Source organism: Rattus rattus, chromosome 17, assembly GCF_011064425.1.
Source record: "Rattus rattus isolate New Zealand chromosome 17, Rrattus_CSIRO_v1, whole genome shotgun sequence".
Classification (NCBI taxonomy): Eukaryota; Metazoa; Chordata; class Mammalia; order Rodentia; family Muridae; genus Rattus; species Rattus rattus.
The window spans coordinates 1,995,246-2,016,952 of record NC_046170.1 but is presented as its reverse complement, the minus strand read 5'-3'; the positions used below and the strand labels follow the sequence as shown (position 1 = coordinate 2,016,952).

Sequence of the window (21,707 nt, the reverse complement as noted above, 5' to 3'; positions counted from 1 at the left end):
ATAAATCCATGGGCCTCCCCTGGGAAGGAATGGTCATGCCTGCGGCACCCCCAGGAGATGACGTAAGAGGTGTTGGCAGAGTCCAAGCTGGACCGGGGACGGCTGTCCTTAGGTAGGTGACAGCTAAGCTCTCTTTATGGGGCCTGCATAGCTTGGCTGAGGATGGCTGAAGTTCATTCCTCCCATGCCCTGGAAGATGAAATATGGAAGCCCAGAACCGACAGGGATCCTTGTCATTTCTTCCCTGTTACCTAGATGCTGGCAAAGTCCCACATAGAAGGTTGAGACTTGTGGGGATGACTAAGAACTGGGAGCTGTGGGAGGCTGGCTAATGAGCAGCGTCAAAACTTCCGTCGCTGTTTGCAAACAAGGGCCACCCCCAGAGGAGGAGGACAGGCTACAGGGAGCAGCTGGCAGCGGTGGCCTCGGCGGCCAGGCGATGCTGCAGTGGCTGAAGCAGACATGTTACCAGATTGCCAGGGTGGTCAGGCAGGGAGCTGTGTGTTCTAGAAGAAGGAAGCTTCCTTGACCTGGTGCCAGCCCTGGCCCCAGCCCACAGGGGTTCCCTTTCTAGGAGTAACTGATGTTTTGCAAGAAGCCTGGATGTAGTGTCAGGGTGGGGTGGGAACAGGAATGATGTGGCGGAGGCCTGAAAACAGTGTTCCATTCAGGGTTTCCCCGTGTGCTCCTGGATTCTGGCTGACAGGATGTCACATGACCACCTGGGACGGTGTCCCGGACTGAAGAGCAGGTTGGGGAAGGGGAGCCTGAGCCAGTGCCTTTAGCCAAACCCACCCAACTCAAGTGACAAAACACTGTTGGTCAGAGTGCCTGAAGGCTGCCAGCCTGACACACCCTGCTCTCGACAGCCATCTCTCAGCCACCTCTTCCTGTCCCTCCTCCGAGAACCTGCCAGGGAGAGCATTCCAGACCCAAGGGAAGAAAAACTGCAAATTCCCGTGAAAATGGTTCTTATCAAAGACCACTGCCAACAACAGAGTAAATTTGGTATAGACATTTCTGAAGGTACTCTGGTAACATGTAGAAAGCAACGGGAAAACGATCAGGCTTTGTTCTGGAAGATTCTCTGAAGCTAACAGCCCCTGTTCCTTATTCTGCCCCCCCCCAAGGGGTTTGTGTGTGGGGTAGGGGAGCATGTTCTTTATAAAAGAGAGGAGGGGAAGCTATTTCAACATCATCGACTCCTATTAAACGGTGGGTTCACTCGGGGAAATATCACGCAACCATTTGACAAAATGGTAACAGAACTGGGCATGGTGGTGTAAATCTGTAACCCAAGTTTTTGGTAGGTTGTAGCTAGAGGATCAAGAGTGAGTTCAAGGCTCTTCTCAGCTATATATCAAGTTTGAAGACAACCCTGGGTACAGGAGACCCTCAAAATAAAGCAGTAAATTAGCCAGGCAAGTTGGGTGGTGGTGGCACATAGCTTTAATCCCAGCACTTGGGAAGCAGAGGCAGGTGGATCTCCATTCGAGGTCAGTTGGAGTGAGTTCCAGGACGGCCTCAACGGCAACAACTCGTCACGCAAGGTCACTCATACCTGCCATTTAGTACTTGGGAGTAGAGACAAGAAGATCAAGATTTTAAGGCCATACTTAGCTACCCAAATAAGTTTGAGGTCAATTTGTGGGGTACATGAGACCCTATCTAAAACAAACAAAAAACCCCAAACCCCGTAGTAAATGGGTTGAGGGGCAGAGCTCAGTATTAGAGTTTGGGTAGAGTAGTAAGGTTCTGGTTCAAGTCCCGGTATCGCAGATAAAACAAAGCAATGATTCCTTTCATCAGGACAAATACTTCATGGTGTCTGAACCTCAGTCTTTATGGGATTCACAGAGAAGAAAAGACCTTTAAAAAAGTGATGTGGTCAGCCAGGTGGTGGTGGTGGCACACGCCTTTCATCCTGACACTTGGGAGGCAGACAGATCTCTGTGAGTTTGGGGCCACTTAGTCTGCACAGTGTGTCCCAGGACATCCAGTTAGAGACCCTGTCTCAAAACAAAGCAATAACATAACAGGGATGTCGTAGCCAGGGGTGTTAGCACTGACTTGTAATCCCAGCATTCAGGAAGCTGAGGGCGCAGTATTGCCAGTCCTAGGCAGCCTGTGAGCAAGGAAAGGCACTGTTGAAAAACAACAAAAGAATGAAACAGAATAAAATTTAAAATGAGCATCTGGAGTAAAAATAAATAGCACCCAATCCGTCTCCCAAGTATACCTCGCATTTAGGTACAGCCAGTCCCATGCAATGGTGGCTCAAGGTACAACCATAGCCCCATATTCACAAGACTCACGGTAGAAGCCTAAACCAGGCTTCACATCCACCTCCACCTGGTCCCTGAGCTACTTCTCACCACCGTCTCTGTGGGTTGTCCTACTATAGATTGATATCACCTCTTAGCCTGTTGCCAGGAAGGAAACTGGGGACCTTTTCAAACTCTACTGACTTCTGTTATAATTACTCAATTAAAAAGAATCATTTTGCACACATCTGCAAATCCCCAAGCACATTGGATTTCTTGAACCCAAGTTTTCGAGATTAGTCTGGGCAAAAGGGCAACAGAGCAGGTCGCTATCTCCATGATTTATATTTTTTTCATTTATTTTATGCCTCCCAGTGTGTCGCCTGCATGTATTATCTGTGTATGCATGCAGCGCCCCTCAGAAACCAGAAGATGGGGTCAGATCCCTAGGAGTGGAATTACAGGCGATTATGAAGCTCATGTGAGCGCTGGGAACTGAACTCTGGCCTTCTACAAGAACAACAAGTACTTAACTGCTCACCCGTTTCTCTAGACCCGGCATTCAACACTTCACTGTGTGTGTGTGTGTGTGTGTGTGTGGGGCCAAGGCACACCTATGGAGGTCAGAGGTCAGAGGTCAGATCGTGGGAGGCAGTTCTTCCTTCTACTATGGGTGCCAGGGATTGAACTCAGGGCTGGTAGGTAAGCCATGTTGAAATACCTCTAAACAAAAGTTCAGTTTTACCAGGGCCTGCTCAATGGCAGGCACTCGCCTACCCTCTGACAGGCTTTTTGTTCAATACCCAGCACCATTAAAAACACAAAAGCCCAGCCGAACACCAAAACTTCAAACAGGGAGAGATTAATGAGGGAGAAGGGCAAGCAGGAACACTGAGGCACGGAGGGAGAAGATCAAGGGCAGAGGCACTGGAAGCAGGACACGAGGGAAGGGAGGGGTCAGGCTTCAGTGTTTCACCTCAAGGATGAGTCAGGGAGGTGTCGTGGGGGCAGGGCGGGCTTGTCCTCGGTGCCTCTCCCAAGGGTCACTCCTGTATTTATTTACTTGTTGTTTGTTTGTTTTTTGAGGCAGGGTCTCACTCTGTAGTCTTGGCTGGCCTGAAAGTCCTTTATCTCCAGAGTGCTGGGCGGACACACACACACACACACACACACACACACACACACACACACACACACACACACACACACAGCTCCTCTGGGTCATTCTTGCTAAATCTTTTTATTACCTGGCATAAATACATTATCACCCTGTGTTTGCATTCCTGTCATTTTTTTTTTTTTTTTTTTTAGACTGCAGGAGATGATAAGGGTAAGAGAGTCTCTGTTTGAATGCCAAATTCCTCAGCAGGTCAGAGGGACATTTTAGCTGCCCTCACGGGAGGGCAGGAGTGCCAATTGAATGGGACCTCTGAGCCAATGGTGAAAAGCCATGAGGTCTGAGAATTTCAAAGCTATGTTTAGATGGGGTAAGGATTGCCTTGTCCCTTTGTACAGTCCCCCTGAAAATGGGAGGACTATTTCATCTTAATATGGCTTTTAGAAAGTGGGGCCCAAAAGGATCAGGAAGAGGGTGTGGGAGACAGGTGAAAGGTTCTTATCCCTTCAGGAATCCCCTGTGCTTATGGGAACTGAGTCTATAACAGACAGGGGCTGGAGGAATCTGTAGTCTGGCCAAGAGTGGTCCAAGCCCCCCGGGGTTCTAACATGCTAAACTCACCCCAAGGGGACTGGTTCAAACTGCTCTTAACTTCCCTTCCTCCATGATGGACAACTTCAGGAGTATCAGAAGATGAGGGTTCAACCCGCAGAACCACTTAATGTGAGTCAACTCTAGAACATTCTCTTACTTCCAGGGACTGTCACCTGGATACAGAGGCTGTAGGAACGACTCCTAGGCTTCTGCCTAGGAGTTTGAGGCTAGTCTGGGCAACATAGCAAGACAACGCCTTGCCCCTCTGTCAAACCAAAAACCCTAATAATAAACTGTAAGTTCCTCCGGCACAGAGAGGCAATAAAATAGCTTCCCCAGGTGCAGGGATTCTTTCTGACCACAGTAAAACAGCTGTCCAAGGGTCCTTCTGTCTGCTAGGAATTATCCTTCACTCGATGGGAGGAAGTGTATTTGGGTACGTTTCCTGTATCTCGCTCTCTGGATCCCACCTGACCTGCGTATACTTGATGAGTTGTCCTGTATGTGACATCAGGCACCAGGGTGAAACCTGTGAGGTCAAGCTGTCTGGAAAGGGCCCTGTCCTCGAGGTGGGACTGGTGTGGACAGGACAGGCCACAGCGATGGTCATGGTGGTGGGGGGTGGCGAATGTGCCCTCGACAGGGATGAGGAGTGCTGATTCGCCCTGCTCCCTGTTGGTGAAAGAAAAGGTGAGCTTGCTGGACTTGCAGAACTCGAAGGTCATCTGAAGTGGAGGAGATTAAAGGTTAGAAGAGGGAGGTGTGTGGGGGTGTGTGTGTGTGGAATGGAATGAGGCCTCTGGGCATCTGCGAAGGCTGGAGCTGACTGGCCAATAAACCTCTGGAGACTGAAAAACTTTGCCTGCTTATCTGTGGTAGACTTTGACCACTGGGAGAAAGAGGGGGGAAAAATCACAGCAGGGTTTTCTGGGTTCTCCTTTCTGTTTCTCTCTAGGGAAGAGCTCCTGGGCCCTTGGCTACTTCTGACAGATGGGTGAGGGGTTTACATGCACTTTGGGCAACCTAGAGAAGCCACTGCTGCCCCCTTGCCCTGCAGATGAGGGGGTAGGTTTGCAGCATTCTGGCCACTGCCTTTTATCCAGCTCTAGAGGGCTCCATCTCCACCCTAAAGTGGGCAGGAAGCATCAAGGCCGCTGGTCAGGATTCTGGGAAATCTTTCACTTTTCCCATGGTTAGGAGAGAGTTGGCAGCCTCCATTGAAACTGCCAGAGAACTAGAGATGGTATGCAGTTCCTTGTGACACTCTAACCAGCAGACTTTGAATTTAAATCCTCCCCTCAGCCTCCCCAGTGGCTAGAATGACAGGCCCTGTGCCACCAGGGCCAGCAGAGTGTGAATTCTTAAATTCTTAATAATCATTGAACGATGAGTTTTTACAGTTTGAGCCAAAGCCTTGCTGGAATTTTGAAAGTGCTTCCTCCTATTGCCCCAGCCTTCATTTTTTCCTTTGGCAGTGCTTCCTGTGTTCCTACGGTGGCCCTCTGTGCACAGTGCACATGCGCGCATCCCTAGGGATTCAGAGTCTCAGCTCTGACACATTCTGAGTTTGCCTTTCCTCTCTTGAACCCGGGACATAGGAGGTGCCCACTGCCAGGCTGATCAGTGTGACAGGATCTTACTGTTAAAGAGCTCAGCACAGTGCCATGCGCTGTGTCCACTAGGAATAAATGATGTCTATTATGTACATGAGGGAAAAGGGCAGTCCTAAATAAAGTGTTGGCAGCACCCCCAGTGGGTGTGATTACGGCCACACTGAATATCCATTACACTTCTAATTGGAGAAAAGAGAACAACAAATGTTTTTATTAGTTAAAAAAAGAAACCCAGCTTTGCCTTTGCTAGAAGGAGACGAAGTTAATGTTAGTGTCCCATTCCTTAAGGAAGACAAGGTTTCTGCTTTTATATGAAAACTTAAATACCAGACAATAGAGCCTCCATGAATAGAGCCTCCAACAGAGGAAATAGTGCTTGCTTCCAGATGTGGGCTTGCTGTCCTGTCCTGGTACCAGGCACCCTGTGGGGCCTAAGTCCTTGTCTCTGTTTTGCTCCAAATTCTTCTTCTCTCTCTCTCTCTGTTTTTAAAGAATTATTTATTAATCATATATAAGTACACTGTAGTTATCTTTAGACACACAGCAGAAGAGGGCATCAGATGGTTACAGATGGTTGTGAGCCACCATGTGGTTGCTGGGATTTGAACTCAGAACCTCTGGAAGAGCAGTCAGTGCTCTTAATCACTGAGCCATCTCTCCATCCCTTTCCCCCAGCTTCTTGACCCCAGCACATGTCTCAGCAGCACAAGCAGGAAACAAGCCCATGGGAGGCATCATGGCCCTCCCTAGTTCTCTCCTGGGCCATCCCTGGCAAGCCTGAAGGGGTAGACCCCCACCTTCTCAGGTTATCTGGGGACCATCAGCCTCTGCTGGATAGGCTCCTGTGGCACATTCTCCTTCCGCACCCTGGAGTGGGCACACTGTGGCTGGAATAAATGCTTCTCTGTTCGGGAGACAAAGAACAGAGTGGCTCCTCTGGGTCAGCTGTCTCTTTTGGCTGGCTGAGCCTACTCTCCCCCAGGCCTCTTCTGAGGTTCCTAAGCGCCCCAGGAAGGAGCTTTTAAAGACAGACTGGGGCTGTGGCACTCTTAAGCTGTTTTTGCTGGAGCTTAAGGGAATGTGTTACCTTAACAAACCCCAAGCCTGCTGCTCAAGAAAATATTTGTTGGTTGGGGAGCAGGGGTGCAGCTGGAGAGACAGCACGGGCAGGCTGAGCGTAAAGAGAGGAGGATGCATGCCTGTGTAGCAGAGCAGGTGAACGTGTGGTGAATGTGTGCTTGATCTCGCGTGCAAAAGCATGTGTGAATTTGCTAAACGAGAAAAGGTATTAAGATGTGGGTCTGTGTGTGCCAGATGTGTGTGGATCCTAGCTGGGGTGTGTGAAACTTCTGCACACCTGGGTTTGGGGCGGAGTACAAACCGTTTGAGGATGAGTGTAACTGTTTCCCAACGTTAACTCCTGAGTGGGAGTAAGAGGCCTGCGTTCCTGCAGGCCGGGAGAGGGCGAGTGTGCAGGCACGCGGTGTGCAGTGGAGGGTGTGAGCCTGCTCTGAAGGCGCAGGCCAGGTGTGCCTGGGCTCGTGCACCAGTGGTTTCGCGCACAAGTGTGTACCAGTCTGTGTCGGGGACAGCAATGAGAGGGGAGGCACGCGCCAGGGGTGGGCGCGTGCGCGAAAGTGCGCGTGCCCCCCTCCTGAGCCCGTTGCTATGGGAACACGCCGCGGCCTGAGTTAATCATTTCCTGTGGAAAGTGCGGGAGGGGCGGGCACGGGGCGGGCCGAGGAGGCAGCGGCGGCGTGGAGCTGCCTCGCGCGGGCGGGCCGGGCAGGCCGAGCCGGGCGCTGCGGCGGCGGCGGCGGCAGCGGCGGCGCTGGGATCCTGTCTCCGCTAGGCCGGTGAGTCGGGGTCCCAGCAGGCTGGGGGTGGACTGGGCTGGGCTCCTCCCGGCGCGCCTGGTAGGCGCCGCGCCCGCCCTGCCTGCGGACCCCTCTATCCGGACCCGCTGCGGACGCTATGATCAGGCCCCAGAGACCCGGCTATGCGCGGGGTCCTACTGTGTCGTCTAGCCAGAGGATCTTGCCGGGACCTGGGCGTGAGGGTGGCACGGCCTCTAGGGTAGCCCCACCGAGACCGGCTCCAGATCTCCTTGGTGGGGAAATGTGCAGAGCCTACCTGGGAACTGCGGGTCAACCGCGCACCCCCTTCCCTGCATGGGTCGCTTCCAAGAAGGCTGCTGTTTGGGCCCTCCTTCTGTGTCCACGGGTAGTTCTTCCCTCACCCCCCATTCGCCCCCTGGCAAGGCCCGAGGTGGGGCAGGCCAGCCCCTAGGTTGGGAGGGAGGGCCTCGGAGATCCTCTCTCAAGCTGAGAGGAATCAAGTCATTGACAGCTGCAGCTGAGGAATCCCTGCAGGGAGGGGAGCCCAGAAGCTGTCCGTCCCCTCAGCCTTTCCACTGCAAGTAACAGCAGAACTCTGGCTGGCACAGTGAAAGGCCTGGTTCTGAGACGTTTTAAAGAGGAAGCTGGATTTAAATTCTTAAGTATTATTTGTCACCCTTCCAACACACACACACACACACACACACACACACACACACACACACCCTTTGATACATTTCTCAACCTTGGGCACTGGGACTACCTCTAGCTTCACTTTCCTTAGTGTCCTTCTGCCCTTCCTAGCCTGGTAGGACTTTTTCCCCATGCCCTTCATAAAGGGCCAGTCTCCTTGGCCAGAGAGAGTCATTTGCTAGGAATGCAGCCCCAGAATGGTTTTGTGTATTCGAGTGACTGGACTTCAGGGTTTGGGTTGGTAAGTCCTGCCGTCTGTATGGGTACCAAGGAGCAGAGAATTCAAAATCTGGATGCCCCAGAACATGTGTGCTGGGGATGACCTAACTAGTCTAGCTGTGCCCTCTCCCCGCAACCCCCACACTGTCTTTGCTCTGTCATTGGTTTAGGACAGGAGGAAGGCAGATGTAGGGTCCTTAGATGATGGCAGAGAAGCTCGTGCCCCTCCCCCAGCCAGCTTCTGCATTCGCCCACCAATGGGACAGTGTACTAAGAGATAGCAGCACCATGGGCTCTTTGCATATGCCAACACTTCACACGTGTGTTGTCTGATGTCAGTCCTGAGAAGTGCAGTTTTCATCTCTTTATACATGAAGATAAGACAGAGAACAGGTAATTCATTCTCCTTAGGTGGCAGAGGCAAAGCCTGAACCAGTCCCATCGCTCTCCACCCCGTTATTCCCAGGTTACTAGAGGTCCCAGGACCCCAGACCAAACTGTAAGGAGAGTGCGCACTTCTCCCTTGGCCTAGAACCCTGGGCTTGTTTGAGATTCCTTGATTCTCCTGACCTCACACCAGGGTTTCCAGCTGCTAAATTCAGCTGCTTTTTCCTCTTGGGGACCTAGCATACACCCTTCCTCTTTCTCCACGCTGCCCTCTCCAACTTCCCTTCCTGACAGCACGGAAATACGGTCTCCCGCCTCTGCCCTCCTTGACTGAACCTGGAATCTCTCCTGGAATCCTCTGCCCTTCATGGGCTCAGCTTGGTAGGAGCACCTGCAGAGGACGGTCCGCCCACTTCTCTCACTGGCTTGCAGGGTCGGCCTTATGCCTGGCGCTGTGCCAGGCTGCCGGGGGACAGCCTTTGTATCTGCTCTTCTTGCTCCCTCCACTTTACAGCCATCTCAAGGCATCAGCAGTATGTATGGGCCTACTAATGTGGACCAGCATCTCCCTGACCCTTCTCCCACATTCCTGTCCTCTCCCAGTGAGTACCCCACACTGTCTTCAGTCAAGAAAGGACGAGATCATGACCCACTGTCTTCAGTGCTTGGCCCTAAGAGCATCAGCTCAAAAGTCTTCAGTCTCCAACTCCAGATTCTTGCGATTTGTTTCCTGTCTCTAGATGCCTTGTTCCTGCCCCTCATGTCACCTCTCCCCTATCCTATTCTCTCAGCTCATCTCCTTCTCATCCTGGCTAAATTTCAAAGAAGGAAACAGCTGCCTCCTAAGCCTTTTCCAATTCCTGAGCCACCTTGAACTTGCCCTGCAACCTAGGCTGGTCTGGAACTTGCAACCTTTTGAATGCTAGGGAAGGTAGGTGTGAGCTGGGTCTAGACCCAGCTCTCCCTTGGCTTTTCTTAAAATTACTTGGCTATGGCTACCTGACTGTGCTCCCTTTCCTACTTGCCCTCCAGCCACTTCTGAGGACTTTGTGGACACGCTGGGCAGCTCCGGCCATTCTCAGACCTCCCGCCTTCAGTGACTGCTCTCACACACCCTGACTTCCCAGTGCCATCCCTATCCTTGATACCATTAATCTTGACTGAGTAATCTCCTCTTACTCAACCCTGCAGGTTATACCCTCACTTTTCAAAATAGGGACCTTTAGCTCTGAGTCTTGGTGGCTATCCTGACCTCCAGGTTTGTGTGTGAGTATGTGTGGATACATATGTGTACACACGTGCATGTATACGTGTGCACGTGTGAGTATGTATGTGTACAATCTGTGCACACATGTGTGTATATGTGTATACACGTGAGTGCATACATATGTGCACACATGTTCATATACATCTATACACATGCATGTATAGTATGCACACATGTGCATGTATATGTATATACATGTGAGTGTATGTACATGTGTACATATGTGCACACGTGTGCATGCATATGTATACACATGTGAGTGTGTGTGTGTGTGTATATACATGCATTTCAGGGTCACCCATTTAGTAAGCCATCATGGAACATGTGGGCACAGCTTTGTTGAGCCCCTCATCCTCAGCAAGCTGGGGTGGGGGTGGGACGGGAACATGTATGCAACACATGTTGTTGCTGCCTGGCAGGAAGTGGTCAGTGCAGTGAGAGTGGGGACCCTGAAAACAGCCCACAATGCAGGTAACTCTGTGGACGTCCCTTGGGTGCCCAACTCAGTCCTCAAACTCCATGATGCCTCTTTAGTCTGACTTTGCTTCTGTGACTGGCATCACAGCCTGAATCTGGGGCAAAAGTTTGGTCAGCTCAAATATCCTTGAGGCTGCTCTGCACACAGTAGGTACAAAGTAAAGATTTTTGCAGTGAGGAAGATGGTGACTTAAGGCCAGCCTGGGCTATGTAGTAACAGCCCTGTCTCAAGTGTTACTTGAGACAAACCGAGACAAAAACTCGCTATCTAAAAAGTTTGTGCTTGAACTCTATCCATTTGATACATTTCCATACCTGTGCTCCCAGGACGCTCACACTTCCAAACCACCATATGGTGCCTGAAATATCCCTCTGACCTCCCTGTTACCTGTCCATACCTCAGACGTTTGTTATTTTTGAGACAGGGCCTCACTGTGTAACTTGGCTATCCTGGTACTTGCTGTGTAGACCAGGCTAACCCTGCCTGGTCTCTGCCTTGGGAGTGCTGGGATTAAAGGCTTGTGCTATCACTTCAATAAACCTTTATCTAACGCCGTCGTAATTGAAAAGTTTGAGGTCCCTGACTTCTGCTAGGTGCCCAGCACACAGTAGGCACTCAATAAATGATTATGAACTAGGAACTGAATGAATGCCTGGCAGGGTGCTTGACACACCCTCAACACTGAGTTACTTGAATGTGTGAATGAAGCTGGCCCTGAGAATTTGCTGAATGTAAACCCAGCTTGCCCCTGGCCCTAAGCCAGCTCCTCCTCAGCCCCTCCACAGCGAGATGCTAATACTCAGAGCATTAGCTGCTGGGCCATTGGCTTGGGACACAGCCCGAAGGCTGAGACTTAAGCAAGCAGCTGAGTCTAATTAGAAAATGAGACCTCATGGAGGAAAAGGATTAAACTCACCACTGGTTGGAAGCATAGTCCCGGAGCTTCTTCCTTGTGGGGCTGCTGCCCGGTGTGTCCTCTGGCAGGTCTTCACAGTGGGCGGCACGCTCACTGACTCACTCCTGGCCCACTTGTAGATGCCATGCTCAGTGCCAAGCACCCTCCTGTGGGCCCAGGGTCCTTAGGGGTTGCTACACTTGGAGCGGCTCTCCTGGGTAGCAGGTGACCCTTGTTTGCAGACCCTCCCCGATAATACAGCGTGTGGACCACCCACTCCTCTTAAAGCTCCTTTGCCCTTGCTCTCTCTGCAGCCTGCCCGGCACCCAGAAGAGGTTGCTGAGCCCCGGGCCATGGTCCCCTCTCGCAGGACGTGGAACTTGGGAGCCACGCCTTCACTTCGGGGCCTGTGGAGAGTGGGCCGGGTCCAGGAGCCCAAGCCCGGGATGGCTCGCCCCGCCCCAGCCAGCCCAGCCGCCCGCCCTTTCCCACACACCGGCCAGGGGAGGTTGAGAACTGGTGAGTCCGCATTTTTAGAATGCCTCTTCATTTCCCTTCCTTCCTCCAGATCCCAGAGATGAGACTGAGGCTTCTCGCGGTTCCTAAACTCAGTCAGAGCTGTCAGGTAATTACAGGGTAGCCAGCAGCCCAGAGCCGGCTGGGCGTGGAGCAGAGCGCAGCGTCACCGGGTGCTCCTTCCCTGCCTGGGAGGAGGAGGAGAAGGCTGGGGCCGGTTAAACTTTAACAGTCCGTAGCAGCACGGCATCAGCCACGTTCCCGCCAGTCGAACCAGGTCAGGGGCTCTGAGATCTCACTTTCGTGCTCTCTAATATCTGCTGGAGGCAGTAAACAAGGTACGTGAAGCGACTGACCTCCCCAGTGCACTGCCCAGCACTGACACCTGATTCTGCCGGGCTGCCCTGGACAGGAGTGAGGAGCGAGCGCAGGCTGCCCAGAGGGCTGCCCAGCAGGGTTTGGGTGCCAGATCCCAGGTTTTAGGTGTCAGACAGCCAATGGCTGCTTTCAAAGCAGTCATACCAGCAGGTCTATGGTGAGAGGGTCCTGTAGCCTGGGCCACTGCTGTACCCTAGGGAACTGTCAGCAGTCAGCTTTCTGGGTCATGTCCCAGGTGCTCAGACTGTCAAGGAGCCAGCGGCTCCTCTGTTCTGGGTAGGGGCTGGGTGTGGGCTGAGGAGCCTCCTTGACCCTTTCCCTACCTCTGTGTGGGCAAGTAGGCAGGGTGCCCTGGTTGTGTGGGAAGGAAGGGTTATCCTGGAGAACTGCCTTTAGGTGTTGCTGCCTTTTTGCTCCTGATCTACAGGGAGAAGTGCCCGGAATTCCAGCCTGGCCTCTGGGTAAAAGGGCATGAGATCTAAGCCCCTTAGTGTACAGAAGAAGGGATACACAGAGCTTCAGAGATGGCCCCTCTCTCCCTTTCTAACTGTAACACATTCACTCTGCCGGTGGGCAGCAGGGCAGTGCTGTGAAGATCTCCCAACTTCTACAGTTGCCTGGGGCTGCCACCCCTTATCCCCCAGGAGCCTTCCGGCAAAGCAGGAGCTCCCTGGGTCACTCCGAGGTGGTTTAAAAGGGGGAAGGGATGGTCTCCACAAGGTTGTCCCTCGGTGTGAATAAAACAGAGATACATGTGGCTTTTTTTAACCTTAGAAAACTCACTGAGCCCTTCATTTAGAGTGTGTGTGTCTGTGTGTCTGTGTGTCTGTGTGTCTATGTCTGTGTTTATGAAATGAGAGGTATGACCACTTTATAAATTTAAGATAAAGATCAAGTGAAACCTGTGACAGGCAGGCACAGGCTTGGCACCCAAGAGAAAGCCTCGGTACCCCAGTTCCTCCAGGTCTTCTCTGCTGGTGTTACTGTCATCGGGTTGGTTGGTACAACAGTTTGAATACAAGCCCTGCACAGCGCTGGGCCTGTTGACCACTCAAGGCCTCTGGTTTTCTGCCTTTCCAACAAGAGAATGTCCTCCCCTTGCCTGGGTGGTTAGGATGACAACCACTGTCCCGATGGCTAATATCTGTGGCTCCTTCAGGATTCTGTCAGTGTGGAGACTTCCTGTTCCTTGTGCTCTGTGAGCCTCACTATGGGGTTATGCCCTCAGGATGTTAGTTTATCTCAGGGTCGAGGGTGTGCTTTTTCTCTTTTTATTTTTAAGAGCTTGCTTGGATTGTCTGGAACTTGCTATGTAGATCAGGCTAGCTTTGAACTTATGAAAGCTGCCTGCCTCTGCCTTCTGAGTGCGAGGATTAAAAGCATGTGCCTAATGAACAAGCTTCCATTTAATTGAGTCTTTTTTTTTTTTTTTTTTTTTTTAAAGTCTAGCGCCACACCCCCAGATGGTTTGTGAGCCACCATGTGGTTGCTGGGATTTGAACTCAGGACCTCTGGAAGAGCAGTCAGTGCTCTTAACCAGAGCCATCTCTCCAGCCCCATTTAATTGATTCTTTAAAAAAAAAAATCAATGTATTTGATTTATTTTCGGATAAATCAAATTTGTTTTGGTTTTCATTTATTTGTATATTTATCGGTGTGGTTACATGCACATGAGCACAGGTACTGAGAGTTAAGTGGTATCTCCAGTCCTTAGCAGAACAGTACGTGCTCGGAGCCTGAGCCATGGCCCCAGCCTGCGGCTGTGCCATTTGACGGTACGGCTGGTATTGTTTCCCAGCCTGGCCAAGTTGGAGGAGGGAGGCGTCCTGCCACAGAGGATACACTTCTAGCTGTTCCTGGGTACACATCTAGAAATAGCAGGGACCAGGCTACCTACCCGGTGTGGGGTTGGTCTTAATTATGGTAAGGGAGAAATTGCCACCTAGAGGCAGCCTGGATAATAAGGTTGTGTCCCTGTGAGGTACGGCTCACTGAAGTGTTGTTTTGGCTTCCTCTTACAATGCTTTGCAGAGGAGCTGATGAATAGTTGTGGGCTCCCAGAGCCACTGTGGCAACCGGGGAGTCCCTGGCAGGGTCTTGGGTACCTCAAGGAAAGAATCTCAGAGTCTCTTTTGGTAAGGGAACCAGGCAGCCCCACCCTGCCCTGCCCGTGCTCCTGTATGGAAAGAGCCTACTGAGGCCACAGGAGGCCCTGCTGGCCACAGCTGGGCAGATCGGAAGGTGCAAAAGCTGAGCTCAGCTTGCTTTGGCCAGTGGTCTTTGGCCAGCAGCCAAATTCGTCATCCTATCCGTCTGTCTGTCTTTCCTGAGACAGGGCGTGGAAAAGATACCCTACCTGGTGGCGAGGAAGACTCCACTTCCCAGTCTGCAGCTCGCCCGACTCTTGCTCAGTGCCGAGCCCTCAGTGTGGACTGGCCTGGCCCTAGGAGTCCCCATAGACTCTACCTGACAGTGCAGGTAAGCCCGGGCCAGCAGATGCAAGGGAGAGAGTGAGTGTGGCTGGTGTGCTTTGGTTCTCTGAACTCCAGCGGTTGGGTCCGGCAGGGAGAAGAATTGGGAGCTTCCCAGGCTAGCCCTTTGCAGCCCACAGCTGAGAGCCTGAGTGAGTACAACAGGCCACATTGCCACTTATCCCCGGAAGATCTCTTAGGTGACAGGAGTGTCTCAGCCACACCCTGGCTGAGGTAGGAAGTGAGGCTTGTGCTAATATCTGCAGACCTGGAGGAGATGCTGGGAAAATAGGCTGCTTTGGGAGAGCTGTTTGTTTCTGGGTGGACAATGCCTATGTGCCTTGTTTGAGGAATCAAAAGAGGGCCAGGCTGGGTGTGGTGCATGCCTTTAATCCTAAAAGAGGCAGAGAGAGGCAGATCTCTGTGAGTTGCAGGCCAGCCTGATCTACAGAGCAAGTTCCAGGATGTTCAGGGACATAGAGACGACTGTCTCACAAAGAACCCAGAGGGACACGGTTAGAGGATGGGGGATGCTTCTCCTTTCAGTTGTCAACGACTTTGAACAGGGATGCCTACTGTACACTGGGGTAGGAGGTAGACTTGACTGTACAAATGATACAAAGAGTTTTTATTCACTCTTTCGGGACACAGGCATTAGCTTTCATGTCTCAACAGAAAGATGCTGTTCTTTATGAGTTTTATAGACGAAAACATGGAGGCTCCGAGTTCAGAGAGGTTGAGTAACTTCCTGCTGGTCACACAGCAGACTGAGATCTGAACTGCCAAACAGACATGGAATGCAGAAGTGTAAAAAAATGTATAAAGGCGACAGTGGTGGCGGTGCATGCCTTTAAGGGAGGAAGAGGCAGCGGATCTCTGAGTTTAAGGCTGGTCTGGTCTACTGAGCCAGTTCCAGGATAGCCAGGGCTACCTAGAGAAACTGTCTCAAATGTAAATAAACAAACAAACCCCAAACAAACAAAACTCTAAATGGTGCAAAGAATTCAAAGAATTCACAGTACAATCCCTACAAGCTGAATGTCCCTCATGGCCCTTCTGCAAGTCCACTGTGAAAGGCTCACCTTCAGACTTGCCTTACTTTACCACCATCAGCCGCACGGTGTTTATATTTACTCGTGGACATTACTCTATGACCCACTGTTCCCCTCACGGCCGTCGTGTAGAACTCTGTCCATTCCCTTCACCACTGCATCATATTCTACCTAAGATCCCCCCATAAACTGTAGCTGGGCTGCATGTGTGCTTGTAGCACCAAGCACTTGGCCGGCTCACCCCATCACCACCGAATAACGATGATGGTGATGACGGCGGTGATGGTCAAATCCTCGTCTGCCCTGTGTGTTATCTCTAACCACAGTGTGCTCTTTTCATGTCCAAGTCATGACGTTGGTCTCACACCAATTGTGTGTGTGTACGTGTGGGTGTGGGGGCAGCACAGTGCCCCTGTGCAGGTTAGAGAACAACTTGCGAGAGTCAGCCCTCCTGCTGCATAGGTTCCGGGATGGGAACGCAGGCATCAGGTGCCTTCCTGCACAAGCCATCCCGCCGGCCCACATTAGTTTGTTAGTTTAGGAGCTCACTATTTAGCCCCATCTGGCCTCAGACACAGAGCTCTGCCAGCTCGGTCTCCTAAGTGCTGGAATTAAAGGCATGTGCATTAGTTGGGCGTGCATGGATGCTTGCCCACGTATATGTATACGCACATGTGTATACCTGGTGCCTGCTGCCTGAGGACGCCAGAAGAAGGAATCAGATCCTTGTAGATACCACGTGGATGCTGGGAAATGATCCGAGGCTCTCTACAGACTGTCAGCAAATCTTCTGATGCTGTGTGTAGAACTAGTTACCAACATGAATTCCAGCGTGGGTACTGGGAACTGGACCCGGGTACCAAGGCAGCAAGTGCTCTAATCTGCTGATAAGTGATCCACTGAGCGCCATCTCTCTGGCGCCTGCATTAGTATATCTTTTAAAAGATTTACTTTAACCTGTATGGGTATTTGCATAGGTCTGGGCACTGTAGGTATGTCTGCTGCCTATAGAGGCCAGAAGAGGGCATCAGATCGGCTCAGACGAGAGTTACGGTCACAAGCACCATCTGGGTCCTGGGAATTGGACCTGGGTCCCCCCAGAAGGGCAGCCAGTGCTCTCAACTGCTGAGTGGTCTCTTCAGCCCCCTGTATTAGTATTTAATACGTGTGTTTGCTGAACGACGTTTGCTGTTGGCTGCTTTGTGCCACTGCATCCTTAGACTGGGCAGGGATGCTGAGAAGGGACATACGGGGCGGTAGCCCAGTAGAGGCTCCAGAGAGTCACCAGTGACCTCGCGGGCGTGACTACAAAGGAGAGCACCAGGCACACAACTTGGGAGCATGAAGTGCCCGGGTTATCTGGGGGCGTTGTCCAGATTCCCCTAAGAGACGGGACTCATGATCCTCTAGTCTTTATATTTTTGAGACAGGGACTCCCTCTGTAGTCTAGGTGATGTGGAGCTCACACCAGATACTCATGTTCCCACGTGCTGTGGGTTTAGGAATAAACCATCTTCTGATTCACACACACACACACACACACACACACACACACACACACACACACACACACACAGACATCCTGCCTTTCCAAGAGCCAGGAGTAATAAACCATCTTCTGATTCACACACACACACACACACACACACACACACACACACACACACACACACACACACACACACACAGACATCCTGCCTTTCCAAGAGCCAGGAGTAAAGCCAAGTGCAGGTGGTGGGCAGGATCGGTGCTGGGGGAAACGCACACCTTTGAGCCATCCTCTCCAGTAGATGGATACAGTCCAGGGCTGCTGCTCTCGGCAGGACCCCAGGGATGATGGTGTTTAAGGGACAGCCTTTGTTTCAACATGTCTCTTGATTCTTGTGAGATTCTTCTGAGGACCGAACCGACCATAGTAGTGAAGTCTTCCAGGAGAGTGGGCCTGGTGAGACAACAGTTAAGGAAACCAGAGGGAAGTTAAATCGGGAGGCTGTGGTCATGAGCTGCAGCTTAGATGGGTGGTGGCCCTGTTCTTGAGCTTTGATTATGGGGTATGGGGCTGTGGCTGCTAAGGAGGCCTGGGCTCAGCAGTTACTACTGACGCTCCATTCAGAAGCCGTTAGTGACCGGCTTCCAAGTTCATGTCCTTCCGGCCCTGCAGAGCTCTGCCTTGTTTATGGGTACGGACGGACGTGTGCCGAAATGTGCTCCAAGCACAGGAGCGGGACCTGTAGGTCACAGACTCAGTCAGTCCAGCCTGTTCCAGCCACTAAAGACCGAGTGGTACCTCCAGGACGCTGCAGAAATTCCCAGCCCCCAGGGACGTCTGTTCTTCCTGTGCTTCAGCCAGCAGCCCAGAAATAGTGTAACCTTTGCTCCTGTCTGAAGGCAAATGGAAACTTCCAACTGTCGCCATCCCTGCAACCCCGACCTCCCCCAGCTGCAGGAGATTGTGTAGTGGTTGGTTGAAGGGCGGGGATAGAATTAAGCTGAGGAGAAATGTCCTAAATACAAGAGATGGAGGGAGGAAGAGGCTGAGGATGTAGCTGACTAGGCACCTGCTGGGCCGATTTTCACTCTTGCGATTCTTTTTCTAAAAGATTTACTTTATCTATGTAAGTACTCTGTCACTGTCTTCAGACGCACCAGAAGAGGTCATCGGATCCCATTACAGATGGTTGTGAGCCATCATGTGGGTACTGGGATTTGAACTCGGGACCTCTGGAAGAGCAGTCAGTGCTCTTAACCACTGAGCCATCTCTCCAGCCGTTGCAATTCTTTTGATCGGCCTTTTGAAGCTCAAAGTTCGAGTGTGGGTCAGAGAAAGTATAAACTGATGGTAGCTCTCTGTGCCTCTTTAAGGCACTTGGAGCATGCCTTGCTTGGTGTTGCCTTTGGTTTGCCCACTGGCACTCGAGGGCAGAGATTGGTTTGACTGAGAAGGGAGGGAAACCGCTTCAGAGAGGGAGCAGAGTTTGTCTACAGCCACACAGCACACAGGTGACATGCTGTCTCTGTGCTTTACCCTCCCTGTACCAAGCATTAAGGAAAAGGTGTGGCGCCTGGCCCTGGGATGTTGTCACAAGCCTTTAGTTCCAGTGGTGAAAAGGCAGAGGCAGACAGATCTCTGCAGCTTCCAGACCAATCAGGGCTACAGCATGAGGCCTTGTAAATAAAATAGAACAAGATTGACACTTGGCTTGAGACAGAAAGGCATCTTCCCAGATGCTCTGTGAACACAAGCACAGCAAAGCTATGTCTTTAAGGTAAAACAGTCGAGCCTCAGATGGGTCCAGAACGACCTGGAGCCCTTCCTGATCAGATCCTCCTCTGCGGCTGTGACGTTTATCTCGATCCCCCAAGTTTAAGTTGCTCTTGTTTCCGTGTCAGTGGGTCTCTGTGTGCGCACAGCCCCACACCAAGCGCACACACAGACCCCGCTGCCTGGGAGCTCCCCAGTTTACTTTCATCTGTCTTGTGTATTATTACCCTTAAATGGGTTCACGTTCCCCACACCGTCTGGACCCTTGCTTGGCGTCTTTCTCCAAACAAAGCACCCCTCTTTACCCCTCCACTCACCTGCCCCAGCCCAGCCACCTTTGCCTCAGTCCCTTGACCAGGACATGGAGTCGCATTGCCCCTGGATAGCCCCATGGGACACAGCATGCAAGAGGCAGAGTGGTCGTTCTCCTGATCAGATGGACTTGTGTGTAGCCTCCTAGTTCTGGGAGTGCCATCCTTAGGTGGGAAGCTGTCTGCCAAGGTGTCACAGCAGGCGACACTATAGGGGAGTGGCCCTAAGACTGTCGTGTGTAGGCAGGACAAGACAGTCACCTGCATTAAGGCTTGTTAGGAGAATGCTGCTCACATGTTGCTGACCCCTGGAGCCTGAAGGGATAGCACAGACTTTATCCGGGGGACGTAGGTTCTTAGAACCCCTTTTACCGGTGTGGAGACTGACTGTGGTGGAACCCAAGAATAAATTACTGTCATCTTTCTGTAGGATGTTAGTCTGGCTTCCCCGGTTTCCAGGCAGGACTCTTTGTCCACACCTCCTTGGTGAAGACAGTGCTTGGGCCCTGGGACCAGAGTGCTTACAACCCCAGGGCAAGGGTCTCTCCTCAGCGCAGTCCCTTCACGAGAGGATTCTGGTTGTGTTTTGGCAGCAGGCCCTGCAGGACAAGGGGTACGAGAGCAAGAGTCAGGGGACGAAAGAAGACAGACTCCCGAAGAGGCAGGCGCCGGCCCCCAGGCGGGACCGGGAGGCCCCAGAAGCTGGTGGTACCATGAATGTAGAAAAAACAGGTAAAGGAGGTCAGCCCCACTGTCTGACACGCTCTGGCTGAGCTAGTGCAGGAGGGAGCACTCTGTCCCACAGCTGGAAGTGGCTCAGCCAGGCTGGCCACCTGACATGAACTTGAGACTCCGACCAGCCTCGTCCAGATCCATGGACAGCCATGTGTCTGTCCTCTTTCTTGTCCTGCCCCTGTCCCAGGGCCACCAGGGCCCTGCCCAGTGATAAGACTTTGGCCAGTGGAGGTTGGGTTGGATTTCCCTTCTTTTTGTCTTTTCCCAGTACCTACCTAAAGCAGGGCCCAGGAGCAGCCTGGCAGACGCCACCAGCTCCTTCAGCAAAGGCCTGGCTCTGTTCCGGTCAGAGGATCCAGAGGTCAGGGACTTGTTTCCCTCCCTCCAGGCAGAGAAAACTAAGCCTGCAGTTCCATTATCCCCTGACCACTGTGGCACCTAGAACGAAGGTTCTCCAGGTTCCTTTGCTGTCTTCTGGGTTTTCAGCAGAAAGTACTGGCCAGTGAACACAGGGAGAGAACATCTTAGGGAGCCTCGGGGCAAGGCCAGGAGTACTGGGGAGAGGTGCTGTTTTCTCAGAGTCTGTGTGTCTGAACTTGCTGGGGTTGCTGGAGGAGGTCCCTCCCTCCTCTGAGTCTGAACCAGTGCCTGTTGTGTACAAGCCCTGGTCCATTTAGATTCAGGGCAGGCATAGGGTGTGGGTAAGCAATGGGCAGTCAGGTTTTCAAAATGGCTACCATCTGGCCAGCTAGGTGGGGTAAGCCCAGAGGAGGAAGGCTAGGTCCTCCTAGCAATGAGGACTGGCATAGCACCTGAGCTCTGGGCCCTGTCGTGGTCCATGCCTCTAGAAACTGACCTGTCAGGTGGTAGCTTCCTCAGCAGGGGCTTGTCCCGCTCAAGCACCCTTGGGCCTCACCTCTCCTCCCTTCTTCCCTTAGCTCAGTCCTCCCTTAGCTTCTTCAAGAGTGTCTCTTCCACTTCCCATGACTCTGCAGCTTCCACTCAACTCCTGGCCCTCTTACACAGGGTACCATGCTGCGGTCTGGGGCTCAGAGCCTCCCAGGACAGGAGCGGTGTCATGGATGACACTCATACCTGTGTTTCCAATGGGACCCCAGCTATTTTCCCATGGCTGCTTTTGGGCTAGGTGCATTGTCCCTGTTTCACACAGGAAGAGCCTGCAGGGTCCCTCCCATGTGATTCAAGAGGCAAGACCAGCTCTCAGCCCAGCACATTCGGTCACGCACCGATGCAGTCTGTGGCCTTACTGGTCACATGTCACCCGTGGCAGCCCCGTGTGCTGGCCTAGAAGCATCGGGCTGCCCTTACTCCCTCTAGAATAGATCACAGAGGCTGGACCTGCACTGTGTGACTTTCATGCTGTGTCACATGCAGGGCCACACAGCTGGGGCCACTTGCCTAGCACGGGTTGTCCAGCCCCAGATCTCTGGGGGGGGGAGAGGACACCAGCCCCACCCATGGGAGCCTAGCTTCAGCTGCTCCCTCCCATTTCCCTATACTGCCCTGGGGCTTTGCAGAACTGTGGTCAAGGCTTCCTAGTGGTGGGGGGTGAGGCACAGGGAGGCCCCTCATCTCTGAGGAAGCCAGAAGCTAAGG

General features: G+C 52.3%; 1 protein-coding gene and 1 long non-coding RNA gene across 3 annotated transcripts in view; one reads left to right on the top strand and one right to left on the bottom strand.

The window, feature by feature from the left end:
• The window catches only part of Kifc3 (kinesin family member C3), a 97,200-nt gene that overhangs the window by 54,593 nt on the left and 20,900 nt on the right, over nt 1-21,707 (top strand). For both annotated transcript variants that reach the window (XM_032887550.1, XM_032887551.1), the window contains exons 2-4: nt 11,680-11,884; nt 14,595-14,737; nt 19,949-20,087. In XM_032887550.1, coding sequence (XP_032743441.1) covers nt 11,680-11,884; nt 14,595-14,737; nt 19,949-20,087 — 487 coding nt within the window. The remainder of the gene's footprint in view (nt 1-11,679; nt 11,885-14,594; nt 14,738-19,948; nt 20,088-21,707) is intronic.
• On the bottom strand, nt 1,902-12,051 carry LOC116886182. The gene is made up of 3 exons (XR_004386093.1): nt 11,862-12,051; nt 11,387-11,532; nt 1,902-2,144 (listed from the first exon to the last, which is right to left on the bottom strand). It is a non-coding gene; the product is annotated as an uncharacterized LOC116886182 (long non-coding RNA).